A 20,809-nucleotide genomic window follows, 5' to 3' on the forward strand; every position below is an offset into this window, starting at 1 on the left:
ATGGCAAAGTAAAATAATAATAACAATAGTGACGTAAAATAATTAAAAATAAAACGAATATATTTTGATGTACCACAGAAATTCCGAGGATCATGGAACTAGCGTCAGCGTCAGTGTCGTCGGCAGCGGAGTCTCAGGTAACGCCGTCAACGTCGGTGTCAGCGAGCGAGGAGTCGAGAGAGTTAGCGAGGCTTTCGAGTCGCGTGTATCCCACGGAAATTTCTACACGGGGGAACGAGGTAACCGGGTGGAGCACTCGGTCGACCCGTCGACGGTTGATCCAGTGGGTGGCTACATACCCCGTAGTAGACCGACCCCATCTGGTGGATACCACGTGACGGCGCCCAGGGCGCGGGAACGGTTATACCCACGTACAAGTTCGTACGTCACCGGTCCGCCGCCCTCGTCACATCTAGAACGCCATCGAGGTGCTATCTCAATGTCTTCTTGGCTTGGTTACGAGTCTGGATCCACGAGGTATAGCACTGGACCACCACAGCCATCACCTGCAACCACTGATAATTATCAAGAAGAATCAGGTAAGATTATTTTACTATTTATTTATTTTCCTCTCATCCTTAGATTTTTTTTTAAACTCAAAAACTACTTGCCCTTATTTACTGATATTTGAATTACAATATTCACTAAAACACCTATGTAATGACTTGAATGCTAGACATACACCTGAACATAAACTCACTCTCCACACAACTAGTTGGCCCGCCGTCAATTAGGCCGTCGTGGGACATACCATCACGCTCTGCTTTTCTGTCAGGTGGTGGAGTTAATAGCGGAGTCGGGGTTGGAAACATCAGTAGCTGCGGTGGTGGAGGAGTTGGAGTCGGTAGCGGTGGCGGAGTCAGCAGCAGCGGCAGTGGCGTTGGTGGCAACAGCGGTTCAATGAGACAGCACAAAAAACAGAGAAGAAAATCACGCAGCGGTAGCAGTTCACCAAGTGGCTCAAGTCGTTCTGGTAGCAGTAGCAGTAGCCGAAGTAACAGCTCTGCTGGCAGTACCTCGGGTGACAGCAGTTCACCTGGCAGTTCACCTCATCGCACTGGTAACGCTGCTGTCTCGGAAGACAGGAGGCCGTTGGCGATATGTGTAAGAAATTTACCCGCTCGAAGTAGCGATACCTCACTCAAGGATGGACTTTTTCATGAGTACAAAAAACATGGGAAAGTTACTTGGGTTAAGGTTGTTGGTGCGGCAGGCGACAGGTATGCGCTTGTTTGCTTCAAGAAACCCGAAGACGTTGAAAAGGCTCTTGAAGTATCACACGACAAATTATTCTTCGGATGTAAAATTGAAGTCGCGCCTTATCAGGGTTATGATGTCGAGGACAACGAGTTTAGGCCATACGAGGCTGAGTTGGATGAGTATCATCCCAAAGCAACCCGTACCCTATTTATTGGTAATCTGGAGAAAGATGTCACGGCGTCCGAACTCAAAAAACATTTCGAGCCATTTGGCGAGATAATCGTGAGTATATTTATTTATTAATAAACATTGTTATTAAATTTATTCTCTGCTTTGCATATTCAATCAATTGACACTGATACATTGATTTTTTTTCTTACTTTTATTTCCAGGAAATCGATATTAAGAAACAAGGAGCTGTGTCGAGTTATGCATTCTGTCAGTACTCAGACATCAGTAGTGTCGTTAAGGCAATGAGGTCGATGGACGGCGAACACCTTGGCTCGAATCGCATTAAACTCGGGTTTGGTAAATCCATGCCGACAACTTGCGTTTGGGTTGATGGTATTGGCGAGTGTGTCTCGGAAAAGTACCTGAATATGCAATTCCACCAATTTGGACCTATAAATCAAGTGGTAGTTGATCGTGAACGAGGCCACGCGCTTGTATTTTTTGAGCAAATAAATTGTGCTCAAACAGCGGTAAAAGAGATGAGAGGCGCATCGCTCAGAGGACGTCGACTGCAAGTTGATTTTGCCTCGAGGGAGTGTCAAGAGACATTTTATGAACATCTTGAACGGCAAGGTGTCACAGGCGAGAAGCCATGGGATTCTCGACCCTCACCTGCGGCGACATTTGATGTTGCGTGAGTATTACATTTTGCTCAATTAACAACTGAGACAACTCAATTATCTTACCGTCTTATAAATATATTTATATTCTTTTTTTTTCTAATCAATCACAGGAGAGACAGGAGTTTCGAAGCAGCTGTTACGGTGCCCAATGCAGGCAGCAGGTTTACCAGGTATGAAACACCACCACGAGCGAGGACAGCGAGTTACTCACGTACTCCCGGTGGCGGAAGTACACCTGGTGCGAGTCCTGCTCATCCCACTGCAATGTCACGAACCAGCAGACGATCCTATCAAGCAGATCCGTATTACGAGGGTGACTATACGGAGCCAACGTCCAGAAGATTCAGAAGCTACGATGAATTCAGTCAGGGCAGCGGTGCGAGCCACGATGACTACGATAGCAGTGTCCTCGGTGACAGCAAACTCAATGATGATGATTTATTGCCACCACCACGACGTCATGCTATTCAAAGTGTTGTGACAAGCGTCGAACCTCCAGTACCATCCTCACTATTATTACCACCACCAGACATACGTCATCTGCAAAAAGAACGAGTGCATTTACTCGAACAACTCGAGGAGTGTCACAGTAGCGGCGATGAGGGATTCGCACCCAAGAAACGACCGAAGCTCGACAGTTCATCTGCGATTCTCTGTGACGACGATGAACCTGAAATAGCTTCACTTCTCGTAACCTCTCACTCCGGTAGAAAGGGTATGGATGTACGTAGGGTCAGTGATAGTAAAATAATTGTCCATCATAACACGCGACGTGGTAGCTGTGAAGGCCGGGGACCGGGTCCCTGTAAAAGACGACGAGATACTTCTAGTAGACATCACGAGCATCATGACAGTTCGCGACCTGGTACACCTCTTGTTGACGAAAGACCGGAAAATATCATTCCAAGTGAACCGAGGAGGTTTCGAGAGCGCAGTCAAGAAGGTCCACTTTCTTTGCCGCTTCCGAGGTTCGCTGCACAGATGATGAATAACAATAATACCAGCAATAGCAATAATAATAATAATAATATTAACAATAATAATAATAATAGTAGTAATAATAATAATGTTAATGTTAATACTAGTAATAACAGTAATAATAATAATGTTAATAATAATATTAACAACAACAACAGCAACAATAATAATATTAGTAGTGGTAGTTGTGTAAGAACAACTAGTGCACCAGCGTCCAAAGTAACAAGTCCATCGTGTGCAGTGAGTTTGTCATTATCGGTACCTAGTCCAAACGCGGCACCTCAACCACCGGCTTCACCGCCGCCTCGTCACCCAAGCCCGAGCCCAACAAGTTCGGACAGTGAAACCGCGCCACAGTCGCCTAGTCTTGAAGAGCGAATACGTTCGCTCGATGAGAAATACGAAAAGTGGTCAGGTTCACGTGCACTAAGTGCTGCCGGTAGTGATGCATTGGCTAAACTTGACGCAACAGTGTCTGAAAGATTCAGGTTTCGTCCGACGTTTTTGGATCTCGAGCTCCACGAAGTCCAACCTTCGGATATCGTTAAGTCAGTGTTGGCTAAAAGAAGTGTCTTTGATGAAGATTCCAAGCGGCTGGAAAATTTCAGTGAAAAATATGAACCACGTGAATTTACCGGTGTCACTGGAATACCATCATCAATAATAAGTACCACGAGTTTATCGTCTTCATTAGCTAGTTGTAGTACCAGTAGTAGTAGTACGAGTAATAAACCCAGTGTTGGAACTGTAACTGGAACTGTGACTGTGGCTGGTGCAGCAGGAGTAGGAGCAGCGGGAGTAGGAATAGCAGCAGTAGGAGTAGGAGGAACAGTAGCAGGAACAGGAACAGGAGTACAAGGCTCGTGTAGTAGCGGTAAAGTTGGTTTGCAGTATCCATTCCCTAGTCATCCGCCGGTACAGCAATCCAGCAGTACAACATCTTCCAGTATTGGAAATATGGTTATGCCTCCGTCATCTGCTGTCATAACGACAGTCGCAACTGGTACCACTCCAATGACAACACTTGTATCACCATCACTGAAGACTGATCCAAGAACAGCAGTACACAATTGTGTACATCCGACAACTGCGACTCCTATCACACCTGGTACGTCAATAAAAACTGCTAGTCCTGAATTACCACCCGTCTCATTGCCTATGGGATTTAATAGCGGCACAGCGGCCAGTATCAACAGTAGCTGCTTTGGTACAATGACATCTGCGAGTAATATCAGCAGTAATATTCCTCAACCACTTTGTGCATCAACAGCTCGTACAAGTAATGTTGGATCTACCTCGTTGTCATCTGGTACAACTACGTCATTATCCACGTCAACATCGTTGTCGTCGTCGGCATCGTCGGCGTCAGTATCATCATCAAATCCAGTAATTAGTACAATTGCATTAGTCACCACTGCAACAACAACGATAACGACATCAGCAAGTAGTGACACTCGTCATCATCATCAAACACTAATCTCATCATCGTCGACGAATCATTCGACGTCGGTGACTAATAATAATTCTATTTCTTCCGCGTCGACGACGATAATAACGGCAACGGCAACAACAGCTTTAACAACTCCAACAACAGCAACGACAACAGTAACGTCAACGTCAACGACGGATCCATCACGTGTACGACAACGAAAAGAAGGCGGTAGTAGAGATAGCAGAGATTCGAGGCACAGTCGAAGTAAAGACGGCTCGAGAAAAAATAAAAAAGATGACAATGATAGTGAGAAAAATCGTAATAAAGAACGAGACGATAAAGATGAACGTTCGTTGTTATTATCGTCAACGTCAATTGTTACTACGGCAACTGAATCGTCGAATGAAACGACGACAGACACCCACAATAAAGACATTAAGGAGAGTAAAGAAGCTCGTTATGAACGTAAAGAACGAGAGGAACGTGAGAGGCGAGATAAAGAAGAACGTGAACGACAGGAGCGACGGGATAAAGAGGATCGTGACAAACAAGAGAGAAAAGAACGTGAAGAAAGGGAGAGACGTGAAAAAGATGAAGAACGTCGCGAAAAAGAAAGATTGGATAAAGAGCGCAGGGATCGTGAAGAAAAAGAACGTGAAAGAAAAGAACGTGAAGAAGCGGAAGCCCGGGAAAAAGACAAACGTGAAAAAGAAAAAGAACGTTTGGAAAAAGAACGTAAAGAACGGGAAGAAAAAGATAAACAGGAAAGACGTGATCGGGAAGAACGTGAACGCAAAGAACGGGAAATTAGAATAGAACGTGAGAAACAGGAAAAAGAACGAGTTAAAAAAGAACGTGAGGAGTTGGAAAAACGGGAAAAGGAAGAACGTGAAAGGGTGGAACGTGAACGAAGACGCGAAGAGAAAGAAAGAATTGATCGTGAGCGCAAGCGTGAGAGGGAAGAACGTGAAAGACTCGAACGTGAGAGGCGGAAAGAAAAAGAAGAGCGCGAGCGACTGGAGAAAGAAAAACGAGAAAAAGAGGAGAAGGATAAACTCGAGAGGGAAAAACGCGAGAGGAGAGAACGTGAGGATCTGGAGAAGCGTGAAAAAGATAAAGTCGATCATGCCAAGAGACGTGATCGCGATGACAAGGATAAAGACACCAGCAGCAAACGCGAACGGGATGAACGGGACACCAGACGACAGCCGATGGAAAATCATCAGCACATGGCCAATCAAAATCAAAACCAAGCTTCGTCTCCCGCTCCCGCGACCTTAAAACGACGTTGCTCCTCCCAAGAAACTCCTCAGGAAGATGACACCGGCAAACGAATGAAAATATCGGAACACAGGCGTGACAGCAAAGACAGACCGCGACAAAATCGCAGATCGGAAGATCGTAAACATCGTAATGACTCACATCGTACTAGTCGAGAGAGCAGAGAAAATAGAGACAGCAAAGACTCCTCAACGTCAACTCAGAGTCAAGACAGTCGTGAGAGTCGAGAAACGCCATTGCAATCTCACGGCAATAGCGAACTAACCAGCAAAGATATTATTTCTTCCAGTCGTGACATAAAAGAGTGTCGCGAAAATCGTGAAAATCGTGATAGCCGGGATAGTCGTGAGTCGAGGGAGAGTAGAGACAGTCGTGATAATAGAGAAAATAATCGAGATGTTGTGATTAGTAGTGGCGGTGGTGGTGGTAGCAGTAGTAGTAAAGACAAGCAGCGCAGCAAACGAAATCGATTGGAACGAATGGAAAAAGAACAGCGTGATCGCAGCCCACGTGTCTCTCATGAACTTGACAAGGAATTTCTTACGCGAATAGAACTCGCCAAGAGAACAGACTCGAGTCCACCAAATAATCAGACCGGATCTCATCATCACCATCATCACCATCACCACCATCATCGTGACTCGTCTCAACGCGAACATCATCATGTATCTATAAATTTACACAGCGACAATGATGACGGACACTCGTCAAACCATGAAATGCAAACACGACATCCGTCACACACAGACACTGACAGCGACGAGCCCAAGAAACACTCGATATTTGATATTGTCGACGACGAACCGGCTTACATCAGTATGTACGACAAAGTTAAAGCACGATCGACTAAAAATATGCAAAAACTTGAGGAGGAAAAACGACAGGTCAGATTGAAAGACAAATTTTCACAGTTGAAACAAAGTCGTGCCAGAAGAGAAGAAAAGAAACAAAGTACTTCTTGGGACGGTGATTCTGTCAGTAGTAAAGCACTTACTGAAGACGAGGGTACTTCTGAATCAGATTCAACTCGTGCCAAATCTCTGTCACGTAAAGGCTCACGTTCACGCATTCACTCAGATACAAGTGAAGAAGACGAGTCGTTCAATAATAAAGTGCACAAAATAAAAACTGAAAGATTTCTTGAGAGTGATGTTGACCTTGGGTTTGCAGACACTGAAGAGAAGCATACGCCAACTGAGACCTCGTCAATTAATAACTTGCGTCCTGTTAAACAAGAGCCAAGATCGTCGGACGATGATGAACGTATGGCTGTGTCCTTTCCATCAAATCATCCAGTTGTTAATAATCACCAGCGTGACTCGAGGAAAAAATCACACAAGAAGAAACAGAAACGTCAAAAATTGTCGATCTCCAGTGAGGACGGCAGCATTAATATTAAAATTGAATCACCAGACAATAATGATCATAAAAATAAAAATATTATCACCAGTTCTACTGACTGTCGCGTTAATCATGTTAATGATTCAACGACAGTTGCGTCTGTCACTTCATCAACATCAGTAACAACAGGATCAGCAGCTGCAAATGAGGCTACTGAAGAACGCATACGAGCGGAGAAGAAACAGCGCAATAAAAAAGATAAAAGACGTGAAAGAACGAGTGAAGATAAAGCGAAAACTCGTAGAAAAAGACTCAATAGACAAGAGGCCAGAGATTCACAACGTATGGAAGATATTTTTGGTCCTCTGTCAGATGATGTTGATGATGCACCATCAGCGCCGTTCTTCAATCGTCTTGGGAATTTACCATCCGAAAATAATGCCTACGGCTCAGACAGCGACGGTATACGCAGTCCTATTTTGGATGTAGACAGGGTGAGACGTAAAGCTGAAAAGAAACGTCGTCATCAAATTGAAGATGAGAACAGCGTTGATCTTGCAGAAGCTGGTCGTGAAATAGAAGCAAACTTGCTTGGTTTACCCGTATCACCAAAACCAGCAGTCGTTTGTATGGAGAGCAATGACCATGACGTCTTTAGGTTTACTGACGACAATGATAGTATTGAGCCGTCAACGCCCACGACAGCGCCGGAAAAAGTTAAAGAGAAGAAGAAGAAACGTAAGAAGTCCAAGGAGGAACGCAGTCGTAAAGATTATCATCATCATCACCACCACCATCATCACCATCATGACAAAGCCGGTGCTTTGCCATACCTGGGAGCTGATCCGAGTCCTCCTCGTGCCAGCAGTCCGATATCACGCAAATCGATCTCTTCACCACCACCATTACCTGTATCACGTGATACCATTCTCAGTCCGATTCCTAAAAATCCGACGACAATATCAGCAATTACAACCACTGTTACTTCTCCTCCAACTTCAACTTTATCTTTGACTCTAGTTCCGACTTCCACATTAACGTCAACGTCAACTTCAACATCAACAGTATCAGTTGTCACGTCATCGACGATAAATGTCGGGTCAAATAAATCAGACAGCAAGAAAAAGGACAAATTTATCCCCGGTTTTGGTATGGATATCGACGAAAAAATTCACGAGAATGCTGTCAAAAGTATTTCAGAACCCGAAGAACGTGAAAGTGGTCGTCTATCTGGCGCAGGTAATCATGAACCAGAAGTACCAGCTCCTGTTACCCCGCCACCACAAGCTGAAGACAAACCGCGAGTTGTTATTTCGCAAGAAGAGACTGAAGACGCAGTGGCTGCTCTACTCGAAGAAACATTCGGCGGCTCTACGGAAGACTTTTCTTACGAGGGCGATGAAGAAGAGCCAGAAGGTGACGGGGCAAGTGTACCACCGTCAGACGCGCCACCTCAAGAAGACGTCGAGGAAATGCAGCAAGCTGTTGAAAGTCTCAATGCATCAACTGGCGCTGAGACCGACGCGGATTTGAAACCCGATACACCTCAGAGTGAACATGACTTGCAAATAGATACTGACACTGAAGAAGATCCTAATTATGAGTCATTTGATTTAACTCAGCCACCAAAGACACCAGATATTCCATCATTCTATAAATCGCCAGTTAATAAACAGCAGCAGCAGCAGTCGATTGTTGCAACAACAACTACAACAATTGCAACAACACCATCAACAACAACAACAACAACGACGACGACAACAACAACAATAACACCAACAACAGAAAAGAGTACAGCAAATTGTACACCAGCAACTGCACCTGTGTCAGTAAGATCACCAAGTCCACAACCTCCGGTATCATCATCAGTTATCTCGCATTCGTGGCCAGAAGACCACAAACCCGTGATAACTCCGTCTCCGCAAACCGAGACTACAGATAATAACACGGAAGCAAATAAAAAAGACAGATCATTTGTAGGTCACGAGGTCTTGGCAGTCAAGTCCCCGCCATCTCCATCAGGCCAATACAAGCAACCGATGCCTTGTAGTTTGCCAATAATCAGTGAAGCGCCGAGATTATCAGCAGCGAGTCCGCGACCTCCTCCGGTAACTTCAGCTCAGCAGCAACCTCTTTACCAGAGATTACCAGTTGCTCTCCAAAGTCAAATGGTACCGCCGTTACGGCAAACACCTCCTAGAATGTCGGTCGCAGTTACGACAGCATCCTCGCCATCGGTAACAGCACCACCAACAACAGTACCATCATCTCTTGTAGCTCAATCACGTTCATCAGCGATACCACCGCAGCCATCATCCCGTGTATCTCAAACGCCTTTGTCACCAAACGGTCAGTGGTCGAGAAATATGCCAATGAGTTCACATCTTTCTCACGGTATCAAAACATCTTCGACAACATCCTCGAGAATTCCCGTCAGTGTGCCACTGACGACTCATCGACCATCGGATATACCGTCACAGCACATTTACTCAACGGCAGCAAGCCAGCAACCGGTTATACAACACGCACCGGGAATGCGAGCACTGGCACCAAGTTATCCACGTGGTGGTCTTCCACCATTGACATTAAATATTCCACCGCGTCCTTACATGCCAGTACCGCCGCTGATATCGGGAATACCTCGGGAGTCTGGTAAACCGCGAGATTCAATGGCATTTGGCGGTAAATCCGTTATAGAGACACTAATACCAGCTCATCTTAATGAGTCACCACAACGATTAGACGAACCCAAATTGTCACCGGCTATCATACCTGAGCCAACAAACAAAGCGTCGACGTCACCAAAGGTACCATCACCCAACCAACCACCGACTTTCATTCCCGAGACTGCTAAAATAGAAATAAGTGCGAGTACATCAACTCCAGCTATTTCTAAGTCATCTATTTCTACTGTCGAGAGTGTCGTCTTATCACCAAGACACCAGAAACAGTTACCGTCTAACACTAATAGTGTGGAAAGTGACTTACTGTCACCGAAACAAAAACAAGAGCTCACGAGTGTTCATTTACTGACGACTCATCCGCCTCACACGTCAGCACCAAGCCCAGTTATTGTCGCACATGGTCAGCATTTGGTCCACAAGTCAGTTGTTCATTCACTAGTACCAACAACTGTTTCGCAACCTAATCAACCATTAATTAAAACCGTTGTACCAATTGTCAGCCAATTTTCACAAACGTCACATGACAAAGTACTGACTACTGTTGCTCAACAAATTCATCAACCAGTTGGACTGTCATCTGCCCAACAGCAGCAGCAGCAGCGACAACCAATACCACCAATATCACAAGGAGTTTTACTTGTAAAACCACACATACCACTCGTATCAACAGTCTCACAGTCACTGACCACTCGTGTTTCAACGTCAAATGTTACGTCTCTTTCTACAATTGGTCCTGTGTCTTCACCGCAATTACAGCAGCAACAGCCGCAGCAACAGCAACAGCAACATCAACATCAACAGTCTAAGACACCTGAACATTTACCAGAGCGTCAAGAAAGATTTACAGATATTACTAAAAATAAAATAGAACCAATAGAAAATTTATCAACCGTCCAACCAACTAAATTTATATCTAGTAATTTATCATCATCTCAATCTCACGATGTGCTGAAACAAGAAGACAAGCCTAGTGTCATCGATCTTCCTAAGATTAAACAAGAACAAGATAGTAAACCAGCTCAAGTTGAACGGCAGTCTGATATCACTGATGTTAAAATAAAACCAGATAAATTTGACAATGAAAAAACTGAAACGGTGTCGTCTGTTGCTCCGGTTAATTTGTCGGAGCCTGTGGTGCCTAAAGTTGAGGCTCAGGCAGTCACTGAAACTCCGAAAGAAATAAAACGCGATGAGGAAGATGAGGCGCCGAAGTGTGAAGAAGATGAAGAAGATGCTGCTGATGAGGCGCGAGAATCAAGTAACGATCCTCTGGCTATCGACAATGCGCGGGAAGATCCAGCAGACAGTAAAGAAGACAGCGATTACTGGTCAGCTAAAGAAGTTAATATTGAGAGCGTAATAAAAACAGTTGATGCGCTGTGCGACGGCGAGGGTAATGACAACGAGACCCATGACGAGGAAGACAGTCATCATGACCAAGAGACAAATGGCGATCCTCAGGATACTAGCAAAAACGAGGATTGGCCTGACACTGAGTCAACTGAAGGTGACAGCAAGAAAGACTTTTCAACTAATGACGATCAAGACGAAGGAGTGGAAACATCTTGCGAAGTTGAGTCTACGCGTTCTCGTCGCGTAAGATCTAAAACTCGTCGTGGTGGTGGTCGTGGCGGAGTGTCAGCACGGCGTGTAAATAGAACAGCGACTTCCGGTAAACGAGGTGGTCGTACACCACGTAATAGCAAACAAGAAAAGAATAAATTACCAGCAGATGTCTATGAGTTCCATGATGACAGTGAAGAAGACAATGCCGGTCGTCCAAGACTTATTCTCACAATAAAATCACCTGGACCTACTGTTGCAGCTGGACCTAATGCTCCAGCACCTCAACCTGTAGCAGCTGTCAAAGAAGTTGCTGCTGAAGAATTTGTCTCACCTGCAACGAATACCCGTAAGTCTAAACGATTGGCTGAGAAAGACGGGAGTAGATCGACTGTTGATGATACCATTGAAGATGTTGTGCGTGGATCAGCTGCTAACAAGGCTTTACTTGCTGCTGGTGTTCATGCTACACGAAGAAGTACCAGACATAATAATGGCTCGAAACCACTGCAGCCACAGCTCACGATAATGGAGACCAGAAAATCACGTGGCGGTCGCAGAACATCGCGTAGGACTTCGGAGAATAATGAAGACAGTGGCGAAGAAAAAAGTAAAGACTTGATAACGACTGCAGTAACGACACCAGCAGCGCCAGCAACATCACCGCCTACGTTAGCACCAGCACCAGCACCAACACCAGTATCAGCACCAGTAACAACAACGACAGCAGCAACAACGCGTGACACAACCAATGAAACTGATGCGACAAGTGCTGCTGCTGCTATTACTGACAATATCATCAAACAGGAGCCAGCTAAACCATTGCAACCTTCATTGGTACAAAAATCATCAACATTAGAACCAATGACTCTGATTGATCCTGTCACGGGAATGCTCATACCCATGAGAGAGTCTGAAGAGGGTCAATATATACCAGTTTCAACGGCATCTGGACAAATTCAAAATATTCCTCGAAGTATGATCGAAACTCGGACAACAACAGCTGACATTAAATCTGCTGCTGAAAAATATCCGCCAGCACCACAGGTACCATCAGCCGTGCACCCACGATCTGTCACTGAAGAAACTAAAGCTAAAGCTAAACCTAAACCTGGACCTGGACCGGAAGTTACAGCGCCTAGTCTAGAACCCGCAGATTTGAGCCAACCATCAAAAACTCAGCCAAGTGTGATAACAAAATCTCAGGCTCCAGCTCCAGCTGCCCAAGTGACGTCTTCAGCAGTAATTCAGTCAACCATAACACCACCGACTGTATCAACTCCAGTCTTGACTACTCCACCAACAAATCTAGTGGTTACACAGCCTCAGATAACGACAACCCAGTGCAAACCAACTAGTCTGAAGGCGCACGTGCTGAATCCAAGTAAATTAGCAAGTACTCCAGTTGCTCAGCAAATAGTTGTCTCCAAACCAATGATGACTGCCATGCCAACTCAGCCAGTGGTGCAGAATATTATAAAACAACCTAACCAAGCTCTCCAGGGACTACGGTTACAAATTCCTCCAGGCAGAGTTGCTTCCCCTAGTCTGAGTCCACGTGCTAAGCAGCAGATTCAAATCAACAGTGCCAATGGCAAGCCTGGACAGCCTATGTCACCTGTTCTTAACAGTTCAAATATCCCACCTAATCCTAAGCAGCATCTTCTGCAAGCTGCTAAACAACAGCAACATCAGCAGCAGCAAGCGCCGACAATTGTCAACATGCAACAAAAAATGGGAATTAACGTCCATCCGAGTAACGTGGCAACGACACCAGTCCAGCGGATCCACAATCCAGTATCTCAGCCGACGAATCTTAAAGGCATAAATGGACAAAGTCATCTACCGAATCCGAAAGCTCATCTGCTCCAAGCAGTCGTGCCGACGATAATGAGCGGTGGAGTTGCAAGTCCGCCTACTCAGCCTCACATTATTGGAGCACAGGCTGTTGTATCAGTGGCGAGTTGCTCAAGACCTGTATCAGCTAAACCACAAATCGCTGGAATGGAACCACCCAAGGTTGAAGTGTCAATGTCTGGTTGCATTATGGTACCAAATGCCAGTCCAGGTCGTGTTCCAGTTGGTGTTCCCTATGAACCAGCATTGGTGAGTGTCTTTAAATTTTTTAAATAACATGCAGTGTAATTATTTATTTAGCAATGCTAATTAATTAATTAATTGATTGATTAGTTATTTATTGACGGGGTTTAAATTAACTTTGCTTGGTTTTGGTTAGCATGGACCTCCAGGAGCTCCGTCACCAGGAGGTCAGTACGGGCTCGTTCCGCCACATAGAACTCAGAGCCCTCCGTTACCTCCGCCTGCTCATCATCATACTAATGCTTCTCAGGTACTTACAGAGCTTGATAATTTTATTTAAGTCTTTATCTTAACTGCGAATTCTAACTTCAAATTATTCGGGATTTTTCGAATAATTCAAATTTTTGGTCAGAGTAAAATATTTAATTAAAATTAAATATTTTAAAATTGATCAGAATTTTTTTTATTCGAATCGAGTAATTTAAAAAAAATGATCATGAAATTAGAAGACAGGTAACAAGTTTTTGATTTTTTTTTTCAATAAATCAATTACAAAAAAAAAAAAAAAAAAAAAAAAAAAAAAAAAATGTGCACATGTAGAAAATTTAAAAAACTATATGTGCAATTTTTTAAAAATATTTTTTTCTTTAAATTTATCGTTGAAAAAAAAAACAAAAAGTTATTAGAAGTTGCACATCCCAAATGAATAATTATAATTATTTATTAATACAAAATATTATTTTTAGGGTGATGTTGTCAATCATTACGGTGGATTATCAAGAGCCGGTGAATTACCACCACCTTATATGCATCCTCTTCAGTATCAGTACTTGCGTGCCCAACAAGAGGCAGCATTAACAACACCGCGAATAGCTTATCATGTACCCGATGCACGCTCACCTCATCTACCTTTAGATCCTAAGATGGAGGCAAGCGGTGAAGAGAGTCATAGCCCACCCTTGGAACTGATAAGAGCCACCAGAACCCCTCATGACCGTACCACAGACAGTCCACAAGTGGCTCAAGTCTACATGATGCACGGTGTTCAGCGGTTACCAGCACCTCCGCAGTACAATACCACGAGTAATCCAGTTTTTGCTGGCGGGCCAACGGGCGCTCGCGGTCCGTACTATGAACCACCACCGGCGCACATTCGCTCGCAGTATCCAATGGCTGCAAGTGAAGCTACAGAGCGTGCATTGACACCCGATCGACACAGAAAACATCAAGTAGCAACACCACCTCATGCTTCACAAGTTCCACCTCAAGCGGATTCACTTCTTATGCTTTTACGGCGGTATCCTGTTATGTGGCAAGGTCTGCTTGCTTTGAAAAATGACCAAGCTGCTGTACAGATGCATTTTGTATTTGGTAATCCCAGTGTCGCCCAAGATAGTCTTCCACATAACAGTGACAGATCAACTCCGCCGTTAAGAATCGCACAGAGAATGAGACTTGAACAGACACAAGTTGATGGAGTTGCAAGAAAGATGCAGGTTTGTAATTAATTTACTTTTTATTTATCCACAACCAACAAGTTTGATAAAAAAATTTACTAGGGTATTAAATTTTTTTTCTCTTCATTTATTAATTGGCAATTTTTTAAATTATTTACATGTCAAAATTTTTTTATACTTGAGGATTTTTTTTTAAATAATTTAAAATGCCCTCGTTCTTGAAGCGCGGACTCTGGGATGACTTTAAAATTATTAACTTTGTTTGTTAATTAATTAATTAATTCGTTATTTATTTTTTAATTACTTAGACGGACAATGAACATTGTATGCTACTGGCATTGCCTTGTGGACGTGATCAAATGGACGTTCTTCAGCAAAGTAAAAATCTTCAGACTGGTTTTATAACTTATCTACAACAGAAGCAGGCCGCTGGTATTGTAAATATTGCGGCGCCGGGTTCACAACAGGTTAGTAAATAAAATAATTATTAAATAACATGACAGCAGCATCAAAACTTAAAGTTTCAATGTCTCTGCAGCCAGTGGAAAGAAGTTAATTTCAGTTTAATGCCGCGAATTAATATCACCAAACGCGTAAATTAAATGGCTAAGCGGGCAGAAACAAACTTGTTTCATCCCTTGGGAACAAACAAATATTGTCTATGTTCGCTGACTGAAGGCTTTCGCAATTTAAACTCTGATACTTGTCATCTGTTTAATACACAGAAAAAAAGGATTTCTTGACGTAAGAAATCTTTTGCATTATAAATTTATTGGCGCAATAATTTTTTTATCGCCTAAAAAAATTTTTTCTTGCTCCAATAAAATTTTTCTTTTCAATTTATAATGCAAAATTTTTATTGGGGCGAATAAAAAATTTTAGCGCCAAGAAATACTTTTTTCTGTGCAGTAATTTCAGAACATTAATTTTATTTACGTAAATGACAGTTCTTACTGTGATTAAGTTTTATAAAAATTAGTGTCAATAACAAATAGTATTTATAGTTTCGGATTAATTATAAATTGCAAATGACAATTAACGTTTACGCTAATAGTCGTTCTTAAATTAACTTGTTTCTGACTGGCTGCTGACACTGAAACTAAGTTCCAATGTAGGTAATCATGAAAAATCTAGTGTGTAATTCAGGATGAAAGATGATTTCCTGCGGGTGATGTCAGTCAACCACCCTGGTCTAAAATCCTTTTGTTTCATCTCCGTCACACAATATACTAATTAATTAAAAAAACCATGACAATTATAGTAATAATTATAATCATTATTATTTATTTTATTCTAGCCCGCATATGTAGTCCACATATTTCCATCATGCGACTTCGCCAACGAGAGCTTAGCGCGAATAGCACCGGATTTACTGCATCGAGTAGCTGAGATTGCGCACTTGGTCATCGTAATAGCCACAGTTTGAGACAAAACTACAGATCAATCAACATGCGTGATCTTGATACATATTTATTAAATTTGTTAATCGTCATCGTCGACATTATATCTCTAAAAAATATTTTGTTGACTACAGACAATACGCACCTCGTAATTGATTTATAATTGTAACGCGAGGCATGAAGCCTACGCCTGCAAATTATCACAATCATTGTGCGTTCAAGACAAAAACCCGAATTTGACATTTAAAAAAAAAAGAATAACAATTATGAGACAATTAATTGCTCTCAATTACACCGTTTGACAATCACACACGAGAACTGGCTTAAGTTATCTAGGATTGTACATCAGATTGTAACTCCTTTGAAAAAAAAAAAAACAAAATATTATTACCATAGGATGGACGGGGCTGTGACGCGGGGGAGGTTAGCACGGTGTAATTATTAATTAAATCCTTGCGTTCCTCTCCACAATAATTTTTATATTTGGGCATAATCAGTCTCCCGAGATGTTAATTTTAAAAAATAAAATTTAAAAATGCCTGTTTCAAAATACGCGAGTTGTGTTTGTGGGAACGACCGACTTCACTCTTGGTCTCTCCGACAACCTGACTCGGTAACCACACCCCCATCCTACCCTATTAATTAAATAAATATTAATATTAATATTAATAATAATAATAACAATATTTTTACTCCGACATGTGACAGAGACAATTTTGTTTATTTAATTGTCTACTATAAGTTATCCGCACTTGTTCCTATGAACACAAACAAGAAAAAAAACAACATTAAATAAAATACAATGTATACCTTCCTAATTGCACTATGCGGATTTTAGAAAAACTAAAATTAAAAATGATAAATTAATCAATATATAAACGAGTTTAATTTTTAAGGCTTAGACTATAAATATTGTATAAATATAAGGAGCCAGCGAAGGCATGACTACTGTGATTTTAATTATTTAACGATATCTGCATAAAAAATGAAAACAAAAAATAATTAAAAAAAAAAAAAAAAAAAAAAAATGATAAAAAAAAAAAAGAACAGAAAAAAAAGTGACCAGTTGAAGTCACGCGATATGTGATGTGTTTTTGTATAATAATAATTATAATAATTATTATCTTATTATACATATTATATATATATATATATATATATATATATATATATATATATATATATATATATATATATATATATAAATATATAAATATGAATATGAATATGAATGTATTATATTAATTGTAACAATAGTTGCTGCCGCCGCCGAAGCCGCTGCCGCTGCTCCTGTCAAACTAGAAAGTGAAAATGATTAAGTTAAAATTAGTTATTAAAAAATATAAAATAATAATTATAAAAACAAAATAAATAATTAATAATTATAATGATAATGATAATAAATTCCTATTTAAAATTAATGTAGACATTTAATGTGAAAATAATATTTTTTTTTTAACGGATTACCTTTATAGGATTTAAATCTTTAGTGTAAAAAAGTAAATTCCTTTAGCAGGATGTACCATATTGCGATTATAATTATAATTATTATTATTATTAAAACTATTATTATAATTGATAATTATAATTACTCTTAGCTGTACATTATCAATTTATAATATTAATTACTATTAATTAAAAATTCTTTATTCTCATTATTAGTTATTAATTAATTATTATTACTATTATTAATTATTATTGTTCATTAATTAAACATTCATATTATTGCCTAATGCTATTGCTGCTGCAATTAAACACTACGCTCCTACCACTACTATGCTACGATTATAAAACTTCTTACCACTATAAAAAAAAATAATAATAATTAAAAAAAAATACTATTTCTAATACTACTATCAGCTACTACTTTACTATTCTTACCGCAATCGATTATTATTAATGTTATTACTCAAGCTCTTAGCTAGTTTACGTATCGATTTGCAAGAACAAAAAAACAAACAAACAAAAACTATAATAATAGTAATGATAATAATAAATTATTATTTTTAAATAAAATATGTAATTAAAGGGCTTAAAAAAATTGTCATACTTTAAGGTATGATCGATCTCAATGAGCATTGACGCCGCCCTATATTTACTTCCACCCGCGTTAATTAATTGAAAGAAAAAAAATTATTATTTTATTTAATAGTGCGACTGCACTCTAATTTTTTTTTACTTTTATTATTATTTTTAAAACAACGCGTCATTAAAAAAAGAGGGTTTGCAATTTTTTTAGACGAACGCAAACCCGGAGTTGATGAGCAAAAAAATATGAGTGTAAATGTAGCAGACAAATTTATAATTATATATAAATAGAGTAAATAATTTAAAAATTAAATTTTAAAAAAACGCGCGCTTAAAAAATTTAAAAATTAATTAGTGCATTTTTTAAAAATATTTTTTTTTTAATTATTTACTCAATTTATTTATAATTATAAATTTAACTGCTATATTCACATGTAAAAAATGATTAATTATTAATTTAATGAAAATTAATAATGTTAATTAATATTACGATATTATGCTTCTGCGCGTAGGCGCACGCCTTTATAAATAAATTATTTATAATTTTAATTTTTAATGAGCGATGGGCGGTATTGTAATTTATCATTTAATTATTTTGTTTTTTAAAAATTTTTTTTGTTGACATTTTAATAATTTTTTATTTAATAAAAAAAAAAGCATTTATGTATAAAGATAATTAAGACTTGAGTGCGAATAGATGTTTTTAATTGCAAACTGATTCTCCCGATGAAAAAAAAAAATTTAATCATTAATTAAATTATAAATAATAAACTAAAAATAATGCTCTTACACTTTTTTATATAATTAAAATATTGATATAAATTTAAAAATAAATATGTAAATTCATTTGTTGGTTGCATTAAATATTTTCACGCTCGTAATTTAATATCGTGGTAAAAATTAACATACATTTTATACACGATTATTATTGTCTTATAAATGTTAATACAAGAATTATAAAAAAAAAAAATCTATATATATATATATAAAAATAAAATTTTCATATTTAAATATACGAACTATCGGGAGTTCCAGTTGGACAATATCGAGATACTTAAAAATATAAATAAAAAAAAAAGTTATTGAATATATAAGTAAATAAAAAAAATTAACGCGCTCATGTCTCCGTAGTTAAAAAAAATAAAAATAACAGAGACAAAAAAACAAAAAAAAAATAATTGTGTAGGAAAACGAGTTAATAAATTCCTAAATAAATAAATAAATAATGTTTTATGACAATGGTAAGTGTAATTGATAGTCGAATGGTCATAAATATCCTGCCCATCCTTATATAAAAATATGAACAAATAATAAATAAAAAAAAGAAAAAAAAAAGTTAATTAAAATAAGGCAGCGCAGATACTCGTAGAGCGTATGCGTGTACAGTGTAAAAGATGCGTTGTTCATATGTACAGTATATAGAAGTAAAAAGTATATAATAATATTTAAGGATAAAATAATAATTAAAAAAAAAAAAATTATATAAAATAATGAAAAAAAATAATAACATATATTACAGTTAAATAAATATTAAAATAAGGATATCTGGTGACGGGGCTCACACATGCTGTCTAACGAAAACTTATTTCGAAATTATTATTTTTAAAAGCTTAGATAAAAAAGAAGTAATTTTTTATTTTGAGTTTTTAGTTTTACTTTATTTAAAATAAAAATATTATTATTTGAATTATAAACGCAGTGTGTGGAGGCCCTCAGCCTTATCTATCTTGTATAATATCTGTGAATATTATGGTTTAATTTCGTCCTATCTTAGGCTACTGATATGCAAAAAATAAAATAAAAGTTTACGTTAATCACATAAGGACAATGTACAGATATCACTTTTTTGTTTTGTGTTTTGCTGTAGTTATTGATAATTATATGGATATTAATGATAATAATAACTATGATTAAAAAATTATGTCTGTTGTTCATTTAAATATTTACCAAAAAAAGAATTATTTTTTTATTTTTTTTACAGTAATTACTTTTTTTCTATTTATAATTTAAATATATATTCATTTAATAAATGAATTATAAATAAACAATATCATTTTGTTTTATTATTTTTATACCAAAAATTATTTAAATTCATTTCGAATAATTTGAAAATTGGTATTTAATAAATATACTTTTTTTTTTTTAAGGACATTCTGACAGTGCCTCCACTTTTTTTAAATATTCAATGACTGCTGTCATAACGGTACTAGAATTTTCTTAATTAATCAACGAAAAAATTTGAAATTAAACGCAATTAGTTATACAGAAAATTTCTTGCGCCAGGAATTCATTTTTTTGTATAAAAAAAATTTTACTAAAATATTGATGTCAATTTTATAATTCGAATTTTAAAATTGACATCCAGATTTTACTGAAATTTATATGGCAATTTTCGTTTAACTCCCGATTGATGTCAACTGTAAGTAATTTTTTTTTTTTAATTCTTACTGCCGTGACATTTAAAAATCATTGAATATTTTTAAAAAGTGAAGAGTATTGCCTAAGAATATCCTTAAGGTTGTTCTTAGACAGTGTTCCCACTTTTTAAAAA

General features: G+C 38.8%; 1 protein-coding gene across 4 annotated transcripts in view; it reads left to right on the forward strand.

The window, feature by feature from the left end:
* Positions 1-20,179, forward strand: part of LOC103577064 (protein split ends) — an 84,029-nt gene extending 63,850 nt beyond the window's left edge. For 2 of the 4 annotated variants that reach the window (XM_008557558.3, XM_008557560.2), the window contains 8 exons: positions 79-539; positions 677-1,482; positions 1,593-2,065; positions 2,165-13,439; positions 13,570-13,683; positions 14,120-14,869; positions 15,139-15,297; positions 16,128-20,179. In XM_008557558.3, coding sequence (XP_008555780.1) covers positions 79-539; positions 677-1,482; positions 1,593-2,065; positions 2,165-13,439; positions 13,570-13,683; positions 14,120-14,869; positions 15,139-15,297; positions 16,128-16,256 — 14,167 coding nt within the window. In that variant the 3' untranslated portion in view covers positions 16,257-20,179. The remainder of the gene's footprint in view (positions 1-78; positions 540-676; positions 1,483-1,592; positions 2,066-2,164; positions 13,440-13,569; positions 13,684-14,119; positions 14,870-15,138; positions 15,298-16,127) is intronic. The other 2 variants (XM_008557559.3, XM_053740579.1) reach the window with 2 other exon arrangements.
* Positions 20,180-20,809: the final 630 nt, after the last annotated feature.

Source organism: Microplitis demolitor, chromosome 7 (genome assembly GCF_026212275.2).
Source record: "Microplitis demolitor isolate Queensland-Clemson2020A chromosome 7, iyMicDemo2.1a, whole genome shotgun sequence".
Classification (NCBI taxonomy): domain Eukaryota; kingdom Metazoa; phylum Arthropoda; class Insecta; order Hymenoptera; family Braconidae; genus Microplitis; species Microplitis demolitor.